Raw genomic sequence first — 22,834 nt, forward strand, 5'->3', positions numbered from 1 at the left:
GCTGTTACAGCTGTTATCAGCACTGTCAAGTATAACGCATCAGGCGTGAGACTATCGCATTTCAGTGCAGTGGTCCGCATCACCGCACTGAAATGGAAAGTCACGCATTATAGCGCCTCTCACTGCTGTCAAGTGAAGTGTCTATGATGTATACACACCATGTTGAAAGCTGTGAGAGTGGTGCGCGATACTCCCGGCATACTTAGGAGCTGGCTGGGCTCATCTGCGCTAGCGCTGCTACAATATAACACAAATCCACACTACAGCCACACAATAACTTTGACGTCGGAAGAGTCACTGTCAGTGCGCCCAATGGCTACTGTGGAGACATGTGTGAGTCTTTTAAAGTTGCCAGACTCATTTTAATAGGGGCGTAGTCCCCAGCGTGAGCGGAGCGGGAGGCATTTGCAAGTTAATCACCCTGCAGCACTTTTGCGATAGCTCCTTGGGCCGGAACATTTATAATTTGGAATGTCCTTGAAAAGCTTATTATGTGCAGAGCGCTACAAAATCCTCTATTGCCCACGGCGATAACACTCTCATTGGGTCTCCTCTGTGTCACGAGGGTGCCCTGAAGGTAATGAGAATCTGCGCAGGCTGAGGCCTTGATAGGCCCAGCCAGGTGAATGCGCCGGGTGGGTGAAGCCAAATGTGCCCCGGCCAGAACTGCCAGCACCTGCTGGCGCCCCGGAGACAAGCTACAGCCCTCAACATGAAAAGAGAGGTGGGGGACCAGTGATCAGCTCCAGTCCTGAAGTAGCAGCATGTGCGACAAGAACACCACGCGGCGGCATTTGCTCAGCTCAGTATGGGTAATGGCATGGCAGCTGGGCACGTTGATCTCACCACCGTGGCGGCGCCTGTATTATATTGAGCATCATGTATCCTGGACTAAGTCGACCCGGTCCCACCAGCGTCAACGGCGGCTGACTCAGTCATGAGCCAGACCCACCCTGACCAGGTAGATGGCGTTGGTTACCCCACCGAAGTCCAAATCGCCGCGGTCTGGCCACGCAGGGGCCCACCTGTTGCCACGGACCCGATACGCCTGAGAACGTCAACCAACGAAGTAAGTGCCTAAGAGACTGAGCCGGTATATTAATCTTAATTAAAGACGTGTTGTGCGGTCACCCATCAAACATAATAAAGAACTAAAGTAGCAGTTTGTATTTAAATTTTACAGAATACTTTTTTCTTGGCTGCATATTTTTCTTGTGCTATGCAGCAGTTAAATTCTTAGAGTTTCTCATTACTCAAATGGATGTTGTTTCTGATATTTGTATATTTCCCTCGTCTTCTTTGCTTGATTTAGCTCGCAAGTAAGTGTCACTCCTAGTTATTGAAATGTCACTCATAATTAGTCTGAAAATATGACAACGTCACACATAGCAATCTAAAACCTTGGCGGCTATGTTTAATGGGCAAAGGTTGAAACGTTCCCTTTTGTTCTTCTCAAGAAGAAAACTCGGGCGTGCCGGAGATAAGACTCCAGACACTGCCCAGCGGAGCCCACAACACTATCTGCCCCTCTCTATTCACAAATGAAAGGCAGCAAGTCTACAAGCACGACTTGCTTGTAGACTTGCTGCCTTTTATTTGTTAATAGGGCACAGCTGGGGGGCAGATTGTGTGCCTTTGTGAAAGTACTCATGTTAATTGCAGCGCATGACGCTGCCATTAACATAAGTACTTTAACAAAAGCACACAATCTGACCGTTTTCTCGCCGCATGCATTTTAAAAGCGGCGCGCGAAGGTCCTCAGTTGCCTGTGTGCGCTTTACATTTTATAATGCGCGCTACAGGAAACATGGGTGCGCGCTCGCCCAGGCGCGCACCTTATTGGGAACAGTGCCAAGGAGGCAGAGTCAAGAATAGATACAAAATCCTGAGGAGGGCCTTCATTTTTAGTGCTGCGACTGCGCGTATGGTTGCCAGCGGGCTAAATCCGGCTTGACTCTGTCAATTAACATCTATGTAATTAAGCGTTACAATCTCTTGGATTGTTGAGGCGAGTTGAATCCCCAAGTATGAAATGGTGGTTCGCCAGCTAATCGAGTGCAACGAGTAAGGAGCTCTCACGTGGCGTGTGGTATAGTCCACTTTAGAGCCTGCAACTTGGTGATAATAATTAGGAAGCTCGAGCCGGTTTCGAATCTCTTGAACTCTCCCCAAAAAGTCAGAGGTGACACCCGCAGGTCATCTAGAGACACTATGACGTCGTCAGCATAGAGTGTAATAAGGTGTTCCTCTCACTTCTGGATCGTCCCGTACTCTCTGCCCGAATGGCTCCATACAGAGCCCAAATAGTAGAGGTGACACCCCTGACGCGTGCTGCGTCAAGATTGGAAAGCCCTGAGTTTCTACCATTTACCCTAACCGAGGCACGCGGTTTTTCATACCCGCTCAACACCCAAAAGCAGAACCTGTCCCCCAGTTTAAAATGTCTGAGTACTTCCGCCAGGTACAGCCAATGAACTCTGTCGAAAGCCTTCTCAGTATCTATAGAGAAGAGCATTCAAAAGTATATAGGGGTTTACCCAAATTACCCTCCTCTATCTGGGTAAGGTATTACCACAAGTTGAAAAAGAAAAAAGGTAAGGAGGAAAGAATATATGCACAGCTCTACTAACTCATAGGGAACTCCATATTACCCTAAGGACAGTCTATCATCCTGTCATGAATTTGAATACCTCATTTAAAAGCAAAACATCACATATCACAGACACGATCTTTTAGAAAAACTGATAATTGTTATTTTTTGTTGTTTTTCCTTAAAAATATACAAACATATATACAAAGTGTACATCACAAATCAAACAAAAGCAACAATAATTAATAAGTTCCTACTACCCACTCATTAGAAATTCATGTAGTGTTTGCATATTGAATAGAAGCAATCCACTATGAGGTCGTCATTTAAGCACATGAGGCAACAAAAAATAACAATGATCAGTTTTTCTAAAAGATCGTGTCTGTGGTATGTGATGTTTTGCTTTTAAATGAGGTATTCAAATTCACGACAGGATGATAGACTGTCCTTAGGGTAATATGGAGTTCCCTATGAGTTAGTAGAGCTGTGCATATATTCTTTCCTCCTTACCTTTTTTCTTTTTCTACTTCTATAGAGAAGAGCATCATCTCTCGCTGGGAGAGCGATGCCATGTCTATTAGATGGAGGAGCTGTTTGATGTTGTCTGAACATTGTCTGTTAGGGATGTATCTGAAGTGGTCCGGAGCGACCAGCCCAGGAATGTGTGAGGCTTGACACGTCGCTAAGATCCCTGTGAATAATTTTGCACCCACGATTAAGAGTGATATATGTCGATAGGACCCACATAGGTTCTTACCTTTACCTGGTTTTGCTATGACTGTGATAGAGGCTTCTAGCATTGATGGTGTGAGCGCCTCCGTACTCATAATTGCATTGAATACCTTAGTAAGGAGGGGGGTTACTAGACTGCAAAAAAGTTTTACAAAGGATGGCCGGGAAACCGTCACAGCCTGGTAACTTACTGAGTTTTAGTTTGGAGATTGCAGTTATGACAGCCTCAATTCTGATAGGATTATCAAGGTCTGCTGCCTGCTCCATCGTCAGCCTGGTCACTTTGGCTTTTTCCAGGTAGTTAGCGATCAATTGGGGGGCGGGGGGGCGATACTGCACCGAAAATGAATCCTTATAGAAGGATCTGAATCTGGTAACCACTGCCTCATCTACCTCTATTACTTCCCTTGTTTCTGTTGTCAAGGCCTCTACAGTGTTAGTTTGGTGTTGCCCTTTGAGTTTGGATGCTAATAGTCACCCGCACTTATTCCCTCCCAGAGAGAAAGCCGGCTTAAGGCAAAGGATCGAGTACCCAGTGTGATCCAGGTCTGAACCTGCTAATTGCTTCCTGGCTGTCTCCAGCTGCCTCCATACCCTTGGGGCCCCAGTGCGATGGCGATTGGGCTCAAGGTCCCGGACCTGTTGGAGTTGTGTCAGTTTATTTCGCCTGGCCTTGTTATCTGCCGCTGATATTGCGATCAGCGTCCCCCTGATCACTGCCTTCAGAGCATCCCAGACAATCGCGGGTGAGGTCTTGGGGAGTTTATTGACTTCCAGGCAATCCTTGATTGCCTTCTCCACCTGTTGAACTGTTTCTGGGCGTCGAAGTAGCGATTCCCGTAGTCTCCACTTACAGGCTTCCCGGTTTTGGGTTGGAGGGCAAGGTCCAATTGGACTGCTGAGCGGACTGACAGTGCTCTGGGTTCAATTTCCCCCCCCCAGTTTCGAGAATCTCTATGGCCAGCGGAGTTTCCCATGCCTGTCTCCTTGGGGCAACCTGCTAAAAATCTGGGAGTCTGGTTTGAGGAAAATCAATCCTGGTCTATCCAGATAAAGAAGCTGATTGGGTCCTGCTTCGGGCTACTTAAAACTCTCAAGAAATTTCTCCGGCTTCTCCCTAGAGCAGCTAAGGAAACAGTGGTTCGGGCCTTGATACTCTCTTGACTAGACTATGCGAATGCTCTGTATACCGGCTTGCCGGACTATCTTCTTCGGAAATTGCAGACTGTCCAGAATGCTGCTGCTCGACTTGCATTTAACATCTCTATGAGAAGCAGTGTTCAGCAGTATCTGCGTCAACTACATTGGCTGCCGGTGGCCAATCGAGTCAAGTTGAAAGCATTGACTCTGGCCCATCGCGCTCTGTATGACCTTGGCCCTTCTTACCTCCGGAAGAGGTTCCTGTTTTACCCGCCAGGTCATATTTTAAGCCATTTGGCACTGTTTCTTGGCATATCCTCACTGTAGTGGTCAATAAGCGGCTGAGTGATCTTTTCTCTTCCTGACTTTTCTGGAGTTTTTGATAAAAGCATGTTGACGATAGGTGAAGTCACAATATGGTGCCGAATGGTTATGGGCACATGGAGATAAAGTTAAAAAGCTGGTGGTCTTGTACTTATGTTTTCCCGAGGGTGCTGGTTCAGAAAGAAGGAAGAGGACTAGCAGTAAGCTGTAAGGAGGGGACCTACATAACAAGAGACTGTGTGGAATGACTTGTGTTGATTCTCGATAATTTTTAGTTAATCATGACCGTATGTATAAATAAAACGGAGTGATAAAACAGACTGGTTTGTCTTGTATCTCTTGTCCCGTAACAGGTACCATGATGGCCAGGCATCTGTTGGGGTAAAGCAGAGGTGATTCTAAGCATACTATGCATAAGCCCAGACTGTCGACTGAGCTACCATTGGACACCTAGCATGTCCCCACCCTTAGGACATTAGGAAAGGTAGATGAATTGCTGAACTGATTATCAGTTTTCTGGTCCCAGCCCTTCAAACTATTTAGTTTTCTTTTGTTTGGGGATGCAGGGGGAAAACATTAAAGGACAAAATCTCAACTTTAAAATCTGAAAGTGAACACATGAGATTTACAGCCAAAAAGTAGACTTTAGCTGCTGTTTCATAAACAGGTGCATAACTCATAAAATAATGCAATTACCCATAGCAACAACAAATTAGCAAACTAAAAACATTCTTTACACAATCACTTACTCTGAAATGTAGCTCTTCTGCATAAGAAAAGCTGAAACCCCACAGAAGTTCCACAGGATATTGTGCAAACTCCAATCCAACAAGATATCCAAAAGCATGCAGAAGTAATGTTTTGAGATAGAATTGAAACGAGGCTTTCCATCACCAAAATGGCTTATTGACCAAGGCCGATGAGTCAGTGCTGTTACTACATTCATATCAGATTTTCTCATCTGAAAAGTAAAATGAATACAAATCAGTCACAAAATACATATGTACAAGTTGCAGTTACGCAGAAATGCATGTAAACATATTTTTGATATGCACTTTAGAGTCTGGTACAGTACCCCAGCCCCTAATTAATCTGAATGCGTCCTCACTCTAAAGATAGTAGCAGTATGGATTGCTTGCGTGACTGTTGGCATCATCATCAACACCATTTCAACATTCATTTCCATATATCTTAGCCAATGTTTCCCTACCCCTATTAAATTTCATGGTTGCCTCTGCTACTTAAAAGAGACGACAATGCAAACATTCACCCCAGTTGGACATGGAGAAAACTTGACAGAGAAGCTAAGGTAGTGGCGGTTGTGGCATACTTGTAAGTCCTTTCGAAGGGCACATACATACAGCAATATATTCATACTTTCACTTTGTCATTATGAGAAGCTGCCTTAGTATACGGTGCACATTTATGTAAGTGGGCACCCTGCACTAATCCAGACAACCCTTATGGTGACTTTAGTGGTCTTAAACAACCTTAGAAAGCTCACTAAGAGGGAGCTGCAAAGAGCAGACTTCAGGCTGAGTCCAGAAGGAGAGTAAAGCGTCTTGTTTTACCAGAACGTAATCTTATAGGTACAGATCAAGTAAAAAAGAACCACACAGTGTAGTTATAAAAATATTTATTTATTACAAGACACTCACTAACACGTACAGATATCTCCTAGCCGGAGATATACACGATGCACACAATACTTTTCAACAGAAACAGGTAAGTAGCATGAAATACACAGTGGTCACCATGGGAGACCAAACAATATACTAAAAAAAATTGTATGCAAACCACGACTCGAGTCAAGAATATGCCCAGAAGACGTAGAAGTGCTGGGGACATAAGGAACCACCCAAGGTGAGTATCTAGGAGCCCCCATGGAGGTTGTGTGCAGTGTGGGAACACGACTGAGTTCTCAGTACAAGTCAACGGGTAAGTCACAGTTGCAATTTAAAAAACAGAAGGGCCCTTCCCAGTGGACCCTGAAGAAACCCTGTGAAAGACAGAAGGCTGGAGAGCCACCCCACCCATGGATACCCTAGGAACCAGGATACCTACACCAGGGAAGCCGGGTGCATAGGTACGAAGTGGCATTGGAAAGCGCTGTCGAATTCAATGGGAGACTTCAGCAGGGTGCCGCTGCTGGAGAAAGTGAGAGTGTCCGGTGGAACTCAAAGGTGGAGTTGAGATGTGAAGAACCTGCAAACAAAGGGGACAGAGTCTATGCCACTCAGGGGTGACAAGTAGGCACGGAAGATGAATGCCCACCGATGTCGGATGTTGCAGGAGGGATGGCGGTGACCTTGGAGCTGCAGCCGTGAGGACCAGGTGAAGCTGTGGAAGACCAGGAGCCGTTCACGAACTGTCTCACGTCGGATGTCGAGAGTTGAGAGGTAGGTGTCCGTCAGGAGCACCAACAAGCCTTGGCAACTGCAAACAACATGGAAAGCGTAGACGGTGCAGTGCCGGGACCAGCAAGGTTCACCACAAGCAGGGGAGTCAGGGCAGGCCTGAGCAATCAGGGGAGCCCGTAGAAGTCAAAGAAGACCCTCAAGGGGACCCACAGGCCGGAGGCACTGGGAGTCGCAAGAGGACCTCGAGCAGCTCACCAAAGATCGAGGCCCACGGTGTAAGTGATGAAGTGAGGACGAAGATCTTGGTTACAGGATATGGTTTAGGTGGGGGCTACTTGGAGCCCGAAGATCTTGGAGGTAGGAAGCCAACAAGCCTTTGCAACAGCAACTCACCGAGATGCACAGGGGTTCAGTTCCTGCGGCTCCGACAAGGGATACTGCCCTCAAACGTGGTGAGAGGACAGGGCAGTCCTTGGGGGATGTGAAGAACCACCACCTGCGTTGCTGAGCCTTTCAGAGTCCATGGGAGCCCAGGGTCAGCAGACCTGTCAATTTAGTTGCAGTGACTGCAGATGAAGAGAAGTGACTCCTTCACTTCATTGGAATTCCTTCAGGTGTCTTGGATGCCCACAGGCCTTGGGAGATTCCTGTATGGAGCACAGGCATGGTCGTTGCAGCAGACGAGCAGGACGACAAGATCAGGAGCAGCAGGAGTCTTCCCAGTTGAAGTCTTGATGCCCAGAGCGAAGTCCAGAGTGCCCAGACAGTCGGAGAATAAGTGGTGTCTTGAATAAGCCCTTAAAAAGCATAAGGAAGGGGTTGCGACGATTTAGGGTTCCCTCCCAGGGGAGGGTCAGACAGAGGGGAGGATACTCCCATGTACTTTGCGCAGTTTTGCGCCAGACGCCTCCCTGAGCTGGTCTGAACTGGGCTATGCAGGGAGGGTACCAAGTGGGCCCGTAAAGGAGACTGAGTGGTGCTGGCAAGAGCTCCCACCCGGCCCCAATACACTAAAGCCTGTCTGGGAGGTGGTCATACCACCCTGTGACAGGATACCTATTTTTCTGTCTTCCCCTGCTCGAGCTTGGCTCAGCACCAGGGATCGGGTCTCTGGTTGGCAGCAGCTATGTGGTGCTGTTCTGGTCTAGAAGACGGTACCGAGAGCACGGAGGGCCTCCCGAAGGAGCTTTGCAGTACATGAAATCATACCTCCCACACTGTTTATGGTGTGGGGGTATGATTTCAACATGTTTGATACCAAACATGATAGGGTTTGTTACAGTCCGTTTAGAGATGGTCATCACGTAATGACACATGCCCACTCTATGCCTCGTACTGGCTGATGCACTTACAACCCGGGAGAATGGACTCCAAAGGATGTCCTGCTCATGCAGGGGCATCCTCACACTTAGAACCGAGCACCCTGCCTTCAGGATTGAAGGCCTGCTTTAAGGGTGACTTATAGGTTTAAAGTGCAGTGACCTTGATATAGGGAAACCTATATCTTTCGTAAGTGGTGCTAGCACCAGCTTACACAGGCTGCAATGGCAGGCCTGTAGTTACAGTTTGAGTGATGCCCCCATGGGTGGCATAATGCATGCTTCAGCCCATGGGGGACCCCTGGTGTACCTATGCCCTTGGTACCTTTGTCGCCCTGCTTGTCTGCTGCAACGTTCGTTCCCTATGCTCCATACAGAAGCCTTCCAAGACACCTGAAGGAATCTCCCTTGAAGTGGAGTCACTTCCCTGCATCTGTAGGCACTGCAACGAAGCTGACCGGTCTGCTGATCCTGGGCTCCCATGGACTCTGAAAGGATTGGTAACATTGGTGGTGGCTCTTCACATCCCTCAGGGCCTGCCCTGTCTTCTCACCAAGTTTGAGGCCAGTATCTCTTGTCAGAGCTGCAGGAACCGTACCCCTGTGCACCGTGTCGACTTGCTGTTACAAAGGCCTGTTGGCTTCCTTCCTCCAAGAGCTTCGGGCTGAAAAGTAGCCCCCACCTCAAGCATATCCTGTGACCAAGATCTTACTCCCCACTGCATCACTTGCACCGTGGGCCTGCATCTTTGGTGATCTGCTCGAGGTCCTCTTGCGACTCCAGTGCCTCCGGCCTGTGTGTCCTGTTGAGGCTCTTCTTTGATTTCTGTGGGCTCCCCATATTGCTCGGCCTGCCCTGACTCCTCTGCTTGTGGTGAGTCACTTGGACCTTGGTAGTCCTGACACTGCACCTTCTTCGCTTTCCACGTTGTTTACAGTTGCCAAGGCTTGTTGGTGCTCCCGACGGACACATACCCCTCAACTCTCGACACCTGACGTGGGGCAGCTCGTGAACGGCTCCTGGTCTTCCACAGTGTCGCCTGGTCCTCACAGCTACTGCTCCAAGGTCACTGTCATCTCTCCTGCAGCACCCGACATCTGTGAGCATTCGTCTTCTGTGCCTCCTGGTCACTACTGAGTGGCATAGACTCTGTCCCCTCTGCTTGCAGGTACTTCCCACCTTGAATGCACCTTTGGGTTCCACCGGACACTTTCACCTTCTCCAGCAGTGGCATCTTCCTGAGGTCTCCCACTGAGTTCAACGGCGGTTTCCGATGCCACTTGGCACCTATGCACGCAGCTTCCCTGGTGTAGGTATCCTGGTTCCTAGGGTATCCATGGGTGGGGTGGCTCTCCAACTTTCTGTCTTCCACAGTGTTTCTTCAGGGTCCACTGGGAAAGGGTCCTTCTTTAAAATTTTAACTGCAACATATTCGTTGACTTGTATTGAGAACGCGGTCGTGTTCCCACACTGACCACGACCTCCGTGGGGTTCATAGATACTCGCCTTGGGTGGTTCTTTGGGTACCTGGCACTTCTACATCTTCTGGTTACAGTCTTGACTCGAGTCGTGGTTCGCATACCACTATTTTAGTATATGGTTTGGACTCCCCCTGGGGACCACTCTGTATCTGTGCTACTTACCTGTTTCTATTGCAAAGTATTGTGTGCATTGTGTATATCTCCAGTTAGGAGATATCAGTGTAAGTGCCTTATAATAAATACATATTTTTATAAATACACTGTTGTTCTTTTACCACTTAATCTATACCAATTAGATTCTGTTCTGGTAAAACAAGCCGCTTTACACTCCTTATGGACTAAGCCTCGAGGCTGCTCTCCACAGCTACCACTTAGAGAGATTTCTAAGGTTGTCTAAGACCAGTAAAATCACAATTAGGGTTGTCTGGATTAGTGCAGGGTGCCCACTCGCACAAGTGTGCACCATATACCAAGCCAGCTTCTCACACTGTTCCCTACACTTTTGATTCAACTTACCTGCTCCCTTGGGTCTTATCTTAGGGTTCCTTAAGGGTTTGCCCCCGTTTGTGCTTTATTGCAGACTCACCCCTTCCTTCTCCAAGATCAAAGTAGGCTCCTGATCTACATTGGGCTCCTTATAGCATTTAACACAGAGGAGGTGGGTGAGGCATAACATGAAAGAATTACTAAAAGATCAGTACAACACATTTCTAATTTCTCATATTGTTGCTTACAGTCTAGCTCTCTTGACGAATTAAACAGATTCCATAGACCACTGACCAGGCAATTTCACTTCATCTGGACCACTGTTTCCCTCTCTCTTCCACCCAACCCCTTCTTCTGGATTCAGGGGTAACACAGTTGACATACAGTGTTGGCTCAAAGTATAAGAGAAGTTATAGATTGGCTTCAGATTGACTGGTACTCCAGCAACACCCCTGAAAGTTAGTAGACAATTTTCACCACTATAATGTCCAAGCATTCAGCCATGGGGAGGTCAACATTAACTAAGTGTGGAAAGTAGCAGAGCTTGAACTCAATGGCATCTCATTTCTAATCTACTGAACTAGGCGGTTTGGGTGGGGACATGACGAAACGAAGGACATTTCAGGTTAGAAATGTCAATGTATGAACATAAAAAACAGAAACAAATCAAAACATTCAGATATGTTTAGTTCTATCATATTGTGAGTTTCTGGGAACCTAGAGCCAGAAGAACCTACACTCCTTTAAATTGAGGATATGCAATCATATGCGTGCACACATATAAAAAACAACCACCATGCATTGCCCTCCCCTTCGGCTGATTCGCCTTCCTATTTATTCTGGGATCCCCCATCCCTGTCAGTTACATCAATTAACTTACACTGGGGCCAAGATAGAAATTAATTGCGACTGATGGTAATTTTAGGTTTACATTTGTTTATTCGTTGCAGTATCTAGCAGAGGGGAGGCAACAATCTCTGACGTAGCATCAACATTCAGCTAACGCCAGTGCTGTTAGCAACCATTTTAGTATAGAAAACAGAAAAAAACTCCCCCCATTCTCACCTACCCAAACCGCCCCTCCACTCCCTATCGGGTGGTCGTAGAAATATATATTGCTATGTGAACATGATTGAAAAACTCTGATGGGACTCTAGCCGCTGGGGGTAATTATGAGTTGGTCAAGCGTAACAGTCTGAGATATCTAGGGCAAGTAAGTACTATGAATTCCTGTGATATCAGCAAGATAAATGGCTGCCAAACCTCCCCAAACGTATTTACCTGGGATTGTAACGTCATTGTGATTTTTATTTCCATCTCTAATAGAATCGAGATACAGTGTAGCTGCCCCAATTTTATTGGAAACCTGTCAGTGCCCCACAGGGCTAAAATCGTTTGATGAGCTGCACCTAATGCCAGCGCTATGTGTCTGCCTCTTCTTGATGTGAGGGGAAAGGTTAGCGGATTGGGGAGGCCCAATAGTACATAGGCCGGGAATCGGGGGAGCTGGGTACCCAGGTGGTTATTCATCTCTGATAGCCCATTGTTCCAGAATTGAGCTAACGATGGGCACTCCCACAGGATATGTAAAAGCGTTCCCTGCTCTCCTGAAGGTAATTTTAAGCACTAAAAAACACTAGGGGTGTTGGGATTAGTACTTGACATAACCACTCCTTGTTCAGATATCCCAGAACAAAACATTCCAAACTACCAAATGTAAAGGGCTGTGCCATGGAGACAGCTTAAGTCAATATCCGTCTTTAAGTGGACTGGTTTTGAAAAAAGAATGTTAAAACTGTGCCTCCACTCACAGCTTGAATTTAAACACGGATACATTTTGAATGGTGCAGGGGAAACTAAACATACTAGTGCCCTAGGAGGCCATTTGCTCTCGATTAGCACAGGTCAAATAAAGACAAAATTCTAGTGAAAAATAGAAGAAAATAAAACATTTCTTCTGGGGCCATAATCACAGATGACAAAAAGCCTTAGGCACAGAATGAACTGTCAACTCCATATGGAAGAGCGGCTTGACCTTGGGTGCCCACCGTCTGTCAACTACTGCCTCAGCACAGCCAGCCCCACCAGGCCTGCCCTAACTCTCAGTGAGAGTGTCACGAAGGGTGCACCAAGTCAATCAGTGCTATTCAGCCACTGACAGCTAATGCTGTCCACAGATGTGCCAGGGAGAGGTTGTAAGCATGGACCTTTGTTAATTTCTCTCCTAATGTGCGCCATGGTGGCAGGGATACTTAATGCTGGTGTCTGAGACTGTGCTGTGATGGTAGCCGTCGGTGAGTGGCTAAGTAGCCCAAGTCGGGCATGGTTGGTTCTAGTCCTGTCCACCTGAGACAGAATATACCACTAGACACTACTCTCTCCTCCAAGGTCTGTGCACTGCTGAACAGTTGTTAATCAATCAAAAAGAAATTGACTGCAAATCCTTACCACAATTAAAAATATACAACAAAAGAAACGATTGAAAACATACATTAAAAAATATTATATTTTGAGAGAAGATTTAATAACAGTTTAAATGGTGGATTGATAATGTATTAGCGTATGAGATGGTGAGAGATTATTGTAACTAAGCCATCCATATGTCTTGTTTCTGCTCATTGCAAGTACAATAGAATAATTAAAAAACTAGAACTATAGCATAGGGGTTAAGTCTATTTAATAAGAAATGTAGATGGTTAAATGATACACTTCTGCTGCTACTGTTTGGGCAGAATTGACTGAAGCAGTTGTCTATAAGGTATTGAATAATAAAAGGCAAGGCATTCTTCTGGATAAACTGTCTCTGACTAGCAGCAGATAATGAGGTCTGGCACATACAACCTCAATACCAGCTTAAGTCAGAGCGTCCCGAACCAGTAGGACAGCAACCGGTAACAACTCTGAAATACTTGGGTTTGTGACGTTCCTAAATGGTAGAACACCAGAAGACTACCCTCCAATGAATGTTCCTAAATGGTAGAACACCAGAAGACTACCCTCCAATGAATGCTCGACTACACAGCAGTTTCACTCCCACTACTGTCCTTTCTCAAGCAGTTCTCAATTGAATTTACTACTAAAAATGACCACTCATATCAGCATATCTATTTCAACTTAAAGCCTCCTAAGCATCAAAACAGTAGGATAAATGCAGACAGCATGCTCTCAACCGATTTGAAACGACTGAAATGGTCAACAGATAACATTGAAGACCTTCAAGTAAAAGTACAGAGAATTAAAATGGAGAGCGAAACAAGTGAATGTAACCAGATACAAGACTGGGTAAGTTTCACCGACAAATTAACAACTATTATGTCCGGTAAACCCAAACAAACTGCGAAGTCTAAAAATACCAAGTCAATTTCAACCGAACTGGTTAAACTTAAGCGAGAAATAAGGAAAAATGTAAGGAGATTGAAAATAACAGTGATGTCACGCATAGACTGGGATCGAAGAGGGAATTCCAAGAAAAAGTATAAAAAGATACCCTGGGAACACAAAAGAAGAAGTGAGGACAACTTTTGGGCCAAATTATCATTCACCGCGAAGAACAACTACTCAAGTGCATTTTGGGGAATGATAAATGGGTTAAAGTGTCCTGCGAATTCAATCACCTCAAGCGTGCAAGAAGCTGATTGGGCCACACTATTAACAAAGATTCACAGACACTGAATTATCGAATCACCTAGAATGGAGGGACAGGATGAAAGTGTCGATCGAGGAGCGAGAAGAACAATTGAGCAACGACAGGAGTGTCCTACAATACACAAACAGTGCTCTAACTTGCCAACGGTCTAAACTGCAAAACACAGAAGAGGCACAATGGAGAGAAGCGTGGGGTGTAGAATCTGCATCTGGAAATTCAGGCTTCTGTGAAGAAGATGTAAGAAGAATACTCCTGAAGGGTCCTAGAAACGGGGCCCCAAGTCCAAACGGCATCCCCCCAATAATCTTCAAATTAGCTCCAGATTTCTGGAGCGGAAGACTGCAAAATCTGTTTGAAGAAGTGGAGAGAGAATGGCAAACTTCATCAAGCTAGCAAGGATCAGTAATTACTTCGATCTTTAAAGGAGGAGATAGAACATCTCCAGCAAACTACAGGCTGATAGCACTTTTGGACGTGGAGGCAAAGTACTATGCCTCACTACTATTGGAAGACCTGACTAACTGGTCCGATAATTCAAAACGGATCCCACTTAACCAACAGGGTTCAGAAAAGGGTGCAGGACGACAACAAGTATCCTATTGCACTCGCTGATTGTTGACAAATATATTTGAAGGAAACAACAGCTGCACCTCTGTTTTATCGAACTAAAGGCGGCCTTTGACAGCGTGGACTGTCATATTTTAAGGGGAAAATTGTGCACATAGAACATCCCTGACAAAATACTTAGAGGAATATTGCTCCAATACATGGATGAGAGTAAAACTGGGAGACGGCGCAAGGCTATCAAGAAAAGTTAAAACTACCAAACGGCTCAAACAAGGATGTGTCCTGGCCCCCCATCTCCTTAATCTTTTCATGGCAGACCTCGCGCCAAACCTTAACAAGATCATATCCCATCCACCTAAATTAGGTACTTTACCACTATCCCATTTATCATACACGGATGATGTTGTTTTGATGAGCCTAACAAAGATCGGCTTACGAAGATCACTTGTAGAAATGCAGGAATTTATAGCCGACAACAAGCTAGAGATAAATATTGGAAAAAGCAAAACAATGCTGATTTGGAGACATCAATCAGCTAAACAGCAACTCCAGCTAGAGGGCAAAAAGTTAGAAGTAGTAAGTAGTATCTAACTACAAGTATCTGGGGTTCTACATCGACAACAGGCACAACCACAGGGAGAAAAAGCTTACATGACTCAGAGAACAAACGCCTTATCATTTGCCTTCAGGTCCTTATCAAAAAATCTTAAGGGGACATCATTTAAACCCTTACTAGCAGTAATAAAACACTACCAACACTATCATATGGCAGTACGGCTTTACACGGGAAAGACGCCGACCTGCTAAACAAATCTCAAGGTACAATCTACAAAAGAGTCTTTCAAATTCATCAAACTACGTAATTTGAAAAAGTCTGCACTTTATTAATAATTAAATCGACTGAACTATGATATGTCTATGTAAACTTGAGTGTTAATAACTGTTAAACAAAACATTTTTTATGACTTTTAGGAAAACAAAAATGTATTGCAGTTCTTTGTTTTAGTAATTGTATTATGGTTTAAATTAACTGAAACAATAAAAAGAATGTGACCTTTTTTGGACCTGTCTCTGACTGGAAGATTTTACAGCACTAGAACTTAAAAGATATAATCATGTTACATCTAGACGACTTCATTGTACACAATCTTCAAGACTTATGGATTGATCCCTCAATAATGAGGCCTAGATTAAAACAAAAAATAAAACCAGCAATAAGGAATATTTTTTAAAAAGCAGACATTGCATTGCTGAGTAGGTTAACCTTTTCAATGATCGTATATATATATATATATATATATATATATATATATATATATATATATATATATATATATATATATATATATATATACATACATATATATACATATATACATATACATACATAAATCTTTTAACTTGGGACAGCCTATTAGGAATTTTTAATGACCGTTTTTAAGGATACTGTAGGGTAGTATATACCTTTTATATACCTAGTGTCTTTTTATTGATCATTTTAAATATGTCACAAGTTTTATGTTGTTTACTGTATTTTATCTTTGAAGTTATTTTGCTGCACTATATAATCCTGGCGTATTAAGTCTGCATATGCATTTCTAGTAGGATTTTGAGTAGTCTTATATCAAGTAGCTAATCTGGGCAGTATTGTCCAAATTCATCAGTTGTCTTCCTCGACTATTTTTGTCGTATGCCTCAGCTTTTTATGTTTGTCTCATTTTGCACTTTCAAGCATTAGTCACTTTATGTCCACTTTGTACTGTTGCACTTATGCACTTTAATAGAGTAATTGTTCATAGTATAGTGTTGGACTTTTGGTGGGGTGTAGATAATTAAACTAATTATCTTTTTTTAATAGAAATTCCCCCCCTCCCTTTTTTTAACACGGGTAGGTGAGCACAAACTGGAAAAAGTTTTAATGATATGGAATGAACTGTTAACTGTTATTTAAAATGACTAGTATGGAGAAATTTTAGAAATACTAATTGTATAGATATGAGCATTGAAGTCTCTATATTCAAATGCATATACAATCCGATTTTGTTCAAGCATTAGCTAAAATGAATATGAATTAATGCAAATGATTTACATTGTGAGATTACTGCATTTGATTGCCTTCTAGTATGTTTTCCATGTCTATTGAAATTCTAAATTAGCACTTGCACTTTAAATACTGGGTCTGCTATAGCGCGTGGTCAGGTGATCAAGGCCGCTTGGACGGCCGAAACGAGTCTTGACATCGTGAAAGGGAAATAAACACAAACTGTTGGTATAACAAGTGGTCTGCGCCCGTGATTTCCTAATAGGAAAAGAATTACGAGCTGCCTCAATATATATATATATATATACACATACATTCCTAAGTATTTTATTACATTTTCATACATCATACCGGCAGTGAAATGGTTAAAGAGCTGTAAAGAACTAGCTCATGACTATGAGGTCCTGTGCCTACCTTGACTAACCACACCAATTTCAGGAAAGATAAGATAAGATATAGGTTGATGAGATTATGATGAGCACAAACTGATATCTTGTAGCTGGGGCAGTGAAAATGTACATACGTGTAAAAAAACGGTAGATTATGCACCTAGTGAGAATGAAACATTAGTCCATTTATGTCCTAGCTTAACAAACATTAGACATTAGTATCTGAAGATAACCTTGAGGCACTACAGGGTCAGAACATTAGAGAAATAAGGCAGATTCTATGACTCAAGCTCAAGCGCATTTATTTAACCTTAGAAGTATCATCACGATCACTCCTTTGCAAACTCCCAAATGACTTGGTAAATAAAGAGCACACACTGGTTACACCAGTCGAAAATGTAAAAAATGCAGAATTAGTGCATAAGGAGTAGTTTCTTACCTGTAACTCCAGTTCTCTTGTAGGGGTATTTCCGTGATAGTCATAATCATGTGAATAGTCCCGCTCATGTGCGTGGACTCAGGAGCACTTCATTAGATATATCTTCTTAAGTTGTCATCTTCTGCCTTTCTTCAGGAAGCAGTACAAAAGGGGGTGGTGATGGACGGAGCATCAGAACCAATCAAACACTCACACCCAGTCAACAGATCTGGGTTTGATCCATCACCGTTCTTTAGCCCACTCTGCCACCCCAGTTCAGACCTGGCCATATGCAAATCAGTCTGACCCTGTGCCTCATGGGAACAGTCCAGCCCGAACTGCCAAGCCATGTCTTCCCTGGACCGGAAACAAGCTTCCTAGACCGGTTTCTGGCATTTCAGCCGTCTTCAGCCAGGCTTGCTTGAATCCAGTGGCAAAGTGAGCAAGGGACTCACATCTGAGCATACCCTGCCAACTTATGGCGAACAAAGCAGTACAAAAGGGGGTGGTGATGGACGAAGCATCAGAACCAATCAAACACTCACACCCAGTCAACAGATCTGGGTTTGATCCATCACCGTTCTTTAGCCCACTCTGCCACCCCAGTTCAGACATGGCCATATGCAAATCAGTCTGACCCTGTGCCTCATGGGAACAGTCCAGCCCGAACTGCCAAGCCATGCCTTCCCTGGACCGGAAGGAATATGCTACTTACCAGTATGCATCTGTTCTTGGCATGTAGAGCTGCAGATCTATACACTTGTGCATAGATCGCCATCTGGTGTTGGGCCCGGATGTTTGCAGTTTGTTTTTCTTCTTGGACAGTCTTTGGAAGTTACAAGTTTGGTGACTCCTCCTTCGGTCCGTACTGCGCATGGGCTTCGGCTCCATCCTCAGATTGTTTTTCGCCAGCAGGGAAAAGATGGAGCGTAGTGATAATAGTGAAGAAACCCATGTGTGTTGTATCTAAATAAGATAGACTGGAACGGATACAGGTAGCCGGGGAGGCGGGTGGGCATGTATAGATCTGCAGCTCTACATGCCAAGAACAGATGCATACTGGTAAGTAGCATATTCCGTTCGAGGCATATGAGTTGCAGATTATACACTGTGCATAGATTATATAGCAGTACCCAACCTTAGCGGCGACCACCGGTATCCGTTGCAGTGGTTTGAAACAGTGTCTTTAGTACAGCCTGGCCCACACTAGCTTGTTGTTTGGAGTGCACGTCTACACAGTAATGTTTTGTGAAGGTGTGCGGTGTTGACCATGTGGCTGCTTTGCAGATGTCATCGAAGGGTATGTTCCCTAGAAAAGCCATAGAAGCCCCTATCTTTCTTGTAGAGTGGGCTTTAGGTGGAAGAGATAATGTTCTTTTTGCTTTGTGATAACAAATTTGTATGCACTTTACAATCCACCTAGCTATCCCTGATTTTGAGATGGGGTTGCCTTTATGCGGTGGAGAGAAGGAGACGAACAACTGTTTAGTCTTTCTGAAAGGTTGCGTTCTTTGTATGTAGTACAGTAAAGCCCTTTTAACATCAAGTGTATGTAGAGCCCTTTCCGCAACAGATTGAGGTTGCGAGAAAAAAACCGGAAATGACCTTAGGCAGAAATTTTGGATTTGTGCGAAGTATCACCTTGCTGTGATGTATCTGTAAAAAGGGTGAACGCTTGTATCTCGCTAACCCTTCTAAGGGAAGTGATAGCTACGAGGAAAGCTGTTTTCCAAGTCAGGAACTGTAGCTCACATTTATGCATTGGTTCGAAAGGCGGACCCATTAGCCTTGTAAGAACTATGTTTAGATTCCATACAGGTGAGGGTGGTGCCCTGGGCGGAATTACTCTTTTAAGGCCTTCCATAAAGGCTTTAATAGCAGGCACTCTGAACAGTGATAAATGCTGTCTGTTTTGTAGGTAAGCAGCAATTGCTGCTAGGTGTAGACGGATGGATGAGTACGCCAGGTTACACCTTTGAAGATGAAGCAGATAGCATATGATGTGCTGTATGGATACATCTAAAGGGTTGATTGTATTGTTACGGCAGTAAACAACAAATCTCTTCCACATTGCGGCATAGCATGCTCGAGTGGTAGGACGTCTGGCTTCCTTGATAATGTTCATGCAATCAGGGGGAAGGTTAAGGTATCCAAATTCTAAGATTTCAGGAGCCAGATCGCAAGGTTGAGCTGAGCTGGGTCCCGGTGCCTGATTTCTCCATGGTTCTGGGTTAGGAGGCATGGGGACAGGTGCAGTTTTTGATGTGGTACCACCGAGAGCTGTAGTAGTGTGGTTTACCACGGCTGCCTGGCCCATGTTGGAGCTACCAGAATGAGTGTGAGGGAGTGCTGTTGTAGCTTCCTTACCACTAATGGAATTAGCGGGAGAGGTGGAAAGGCGTATGCAAATCTGCCTGACCAGTTCATCCATATCACATTGCCTTTGGACAATGGGTGTGGGTATCTGGCGGCGAAGCTTGGGCATTTTGTTTTCGTGGGTGGCGAAGAGGTCTATCTGAGGATGCCCCCAAAGAATGGGTGAAGAACTTGTGGATGCAGTTCCCATTCGTGCATTTGCTGCGTTTGTCTGCTGAGCAGATCTGCCATGGTGTTTTGTATGCCTGGGACGTGTTGTGCCAGGAGAAAGATTTTTTGTGGGATTGCCCATCTCCATATGCTCTGTGCTAAGCGAGAGAGCTGGGGAGAGTGTGTCCCCCCCTGTTTTTGAATATAATACATTGCAGTCATATTGTCTGTGCGAATGAGGACTGCCTTGGCTGAGATTTGTTTCTGAAACGATTTCAGGGCTAGAAAGATCGCCAATAACTCCAGATGGTTGATGTGGAGTAACCTCTGTTGTGGCGTCCATACACCTTGCACTGTGAGGTGTAATAGGTGCGCTCCCCAGCCGGAGAGCGATGCGTCTGTTGTTAGAATCACCTGAGGAACCGGGTCCAGGAACGGTCGCCCTTTGGAAAGGTTTGTGGTGTTCCACCACTGCAGAGATCGATGGGTGCAGCCGTCCACCAACACCAGATTCGTCAGCTGTCCCTGGGCCTGGTTCCACTGGCGTGCTAGGCACTCTTGGAGTGGACGCATGTGAAGTCTTGCATGAGGCACTATGAAGATGCAAGACGCCATCATCCCTATTAGGTTCATGAACACTCTTGCTGGGAGAGAGTGCTGAAGAAGGAATTTTTGGTGCAAGGCTTGTATGCTTGCGATTCTGGCTGAGTTGGGATAGGCTATAGCTTTTGAGGTGTCTCTAGTGGCACCGAGGTATTGCTTTGTGTGAGACGGTATCAAGTGGGACTTTTGGTGGTTCACCGTAAAGCCTAGCTGGTGGAGTAGTTGGATGGTAGTGTTTGTATGCTGCACACACTGGTGGTAGGACGCGGCTTTTATGAGCCAGTCGTCCAGGTAGGGGAAGACGTGAATGTTTTGTCTTCTGAGGTGTGCCGCCACTACCGCCAGGCATTTGGTAAACACCCGTGGTGCGGTTGTGACCCCGAAGGGGAGAACCTTGAACTGATAATGTTGGCCGTCCACCACAAATCGGAGGTACTTTCTGTGAGCAGGGTGTATTGGAATATGAAAGTATGCGTCTTTCAAGTCCAGTGTAGTGAGAAAGTCGCCCTGACAGAGGAGTGGGAGAACTTGTTGAAGAGTTACCATGTGAAAATGGTCTGAATGGATATATGCATTTAGAGGCCGGAGGTCTAGAATGGGCCGTAGGGTCTCGTCTTTCTTTGGTATGAGAAAGTACAGAAAGTAAACCCCTAAATTTTGCTGATTGACGGGGACCTGCTCTATAGCTTGTTTTTGCAGGAGGGAGAGTACCTCTGTTTCAGAAGTGTGGTATGTTCTTGTGACATCGCACGGTGTCTGGGTGGAATATTTGGGGGGGTAGAAGTTAGTTCGAGACAGTACCCTGACCGAATAATTTGGGTCACCCATTTGTCTGATGTTATGGTCTCCCAGGTTTGAAGGAAGTCTTGTAGTCTGCCCCCGACCGGAGTGGAATGGTCTGGGGGGAGCGGGGGAAAGTCATTGTGTGGGCGGTGTGGCAGAACGGGCGGTGTTGGTTTTGCCCCTGCCTTTATTATTGTTTCCACGATATCCACCTCTTTGGTAGCCCTTTGTGAAGGTATTCTGAGGAGGGGACTTATAGGACGTGGAGGCGTTATCGGAAGAGTAACCTCTGCCAGAGCCTCGTAAGGAGGAACGGCGAAAGGAGCGTCTAGGGGTGTGTGATTGTAGTGCTCCCATAGACTTCGCCGTATCTGTATCCTTCTTCATTTTTTCCAGGGCTTCGTCTACTTTTGGGCCAAATGTTGTTGGTCAAAAGGGTGGTTTAATATAGATGCTTGGACCTCTGGTTTAAAGCCTGAGATCCTGAGCCAGGCGTGGCGGCGAAGCAGAACACTGGTGTTTATAGCCCTGGAAGCTGTGTCTGCTGCGTCAAGTGCACATTTAATAGAGGTGTTGGTAATAATCTTTCCCTCTTGTATCAGTTCATGAGCCTTATTTTTATATTTCTCTGGGAGATGTTGCATGAGCGCCTCCAGCTCATCATAGTGCGCTCTGTCGTACCGCGCCAGCAGCGCATGCGTGTTGGCGATGCGCCACATATTGGCAGCTTGCGAGGCAGTGCGTTTGCCTAACGCGTCCAAGAGCTTGGACTCCTTATCAGGTGGTGGAGCCTCACCAGATGACTGAGAATTGGAGCGCTTCCTAGCTGTGGATACCACTAATGAGTCTAGGGGCGCAGGGCCTTTAATATAGACAGGATCTGTGGGGGCTGCCTTGTATTTCTTTTCTATTCTGGGGTTTAAGACCCTAGCTCTGACGGGGTCTTTGAAAACCTCTGTCGCATGTTTGGTCACCCCTTTAAGCATGGGTAATATAGCGGTGGATTTATCTGCTATGTCAAACATGTCAAGTAGGAAGTCTTCCTCAACTGGATCACTGTGTAACTCCACCCCATGATAATGTGCCGCCCGTTGTAAGAGGTGGTGGAACCCCAGGGAGTCCTCTGGTGGAGATGGCCTGGATGGATAAAGATCATCCTGAGGCACATCTGGGACATCTGGATTGTGATAATCCTCCCATGGGTCAGGTGTTGCCGGAGGAGTGGGGTCCTGCGGGGCATCTGTTGGATCATAGAATGGATCTCCTTGGTCATCAGGGTCTGGAGACGGGGTTGGAGAGCGATGAGGCAAAGGTGGGGGCGGAGATGGAGGGAGTGGAGGAGGTGGAGGTGGTGGGGAGGGTACTCTGAATGGGGATGTGGCAGAGTCCTTCCGTTTTGGTGGTGGAGGAGGAGTTGGCTTGTCTAAAT

At 45.4% G+C, this 22,834-nt stretch overlaps 1 protein-coding gene across 2 annotated transcripts in view; it reads right to left on the reverse strand.

Moving 5' to 3' along the window:
• The window catches only part of GDE1 (glycerophosphodiester phosphodiesterase 1), a 223,964-nt gene that overhangs the window by 15,027 nt on the left and 186,103 nt on the right, over nucleotides 1-22,834 (reverse strand). For both annotated transcript variants that reach the window (XM_085629054.1, XM_085629055.1), the window contains exon 5: nucleotides 5,536-5,747. In XM_085629054.1, the coding sequence (XP_085485180.1) occupies nucleotides 5,536-5,747 (212 nt within the window). The remainder of the gene's footprint in view (nucleotides 1-5,535; nucleotides 5,748-22,834) is intronic.

The sequence above is a fragment of the Triturus cristatus genome, chromosome 10 (assembly GCF_964204655.1).
Source record: "Triturus cristatus chromosome 10, aTriCri1.1, whole genome shotgun sequence".
Lineage (NCBI taxonomy): Eukaryota > Metazoa > Chordata > Amphibia > Caudata > Salamandridae > Triturus > Triturus cristatus.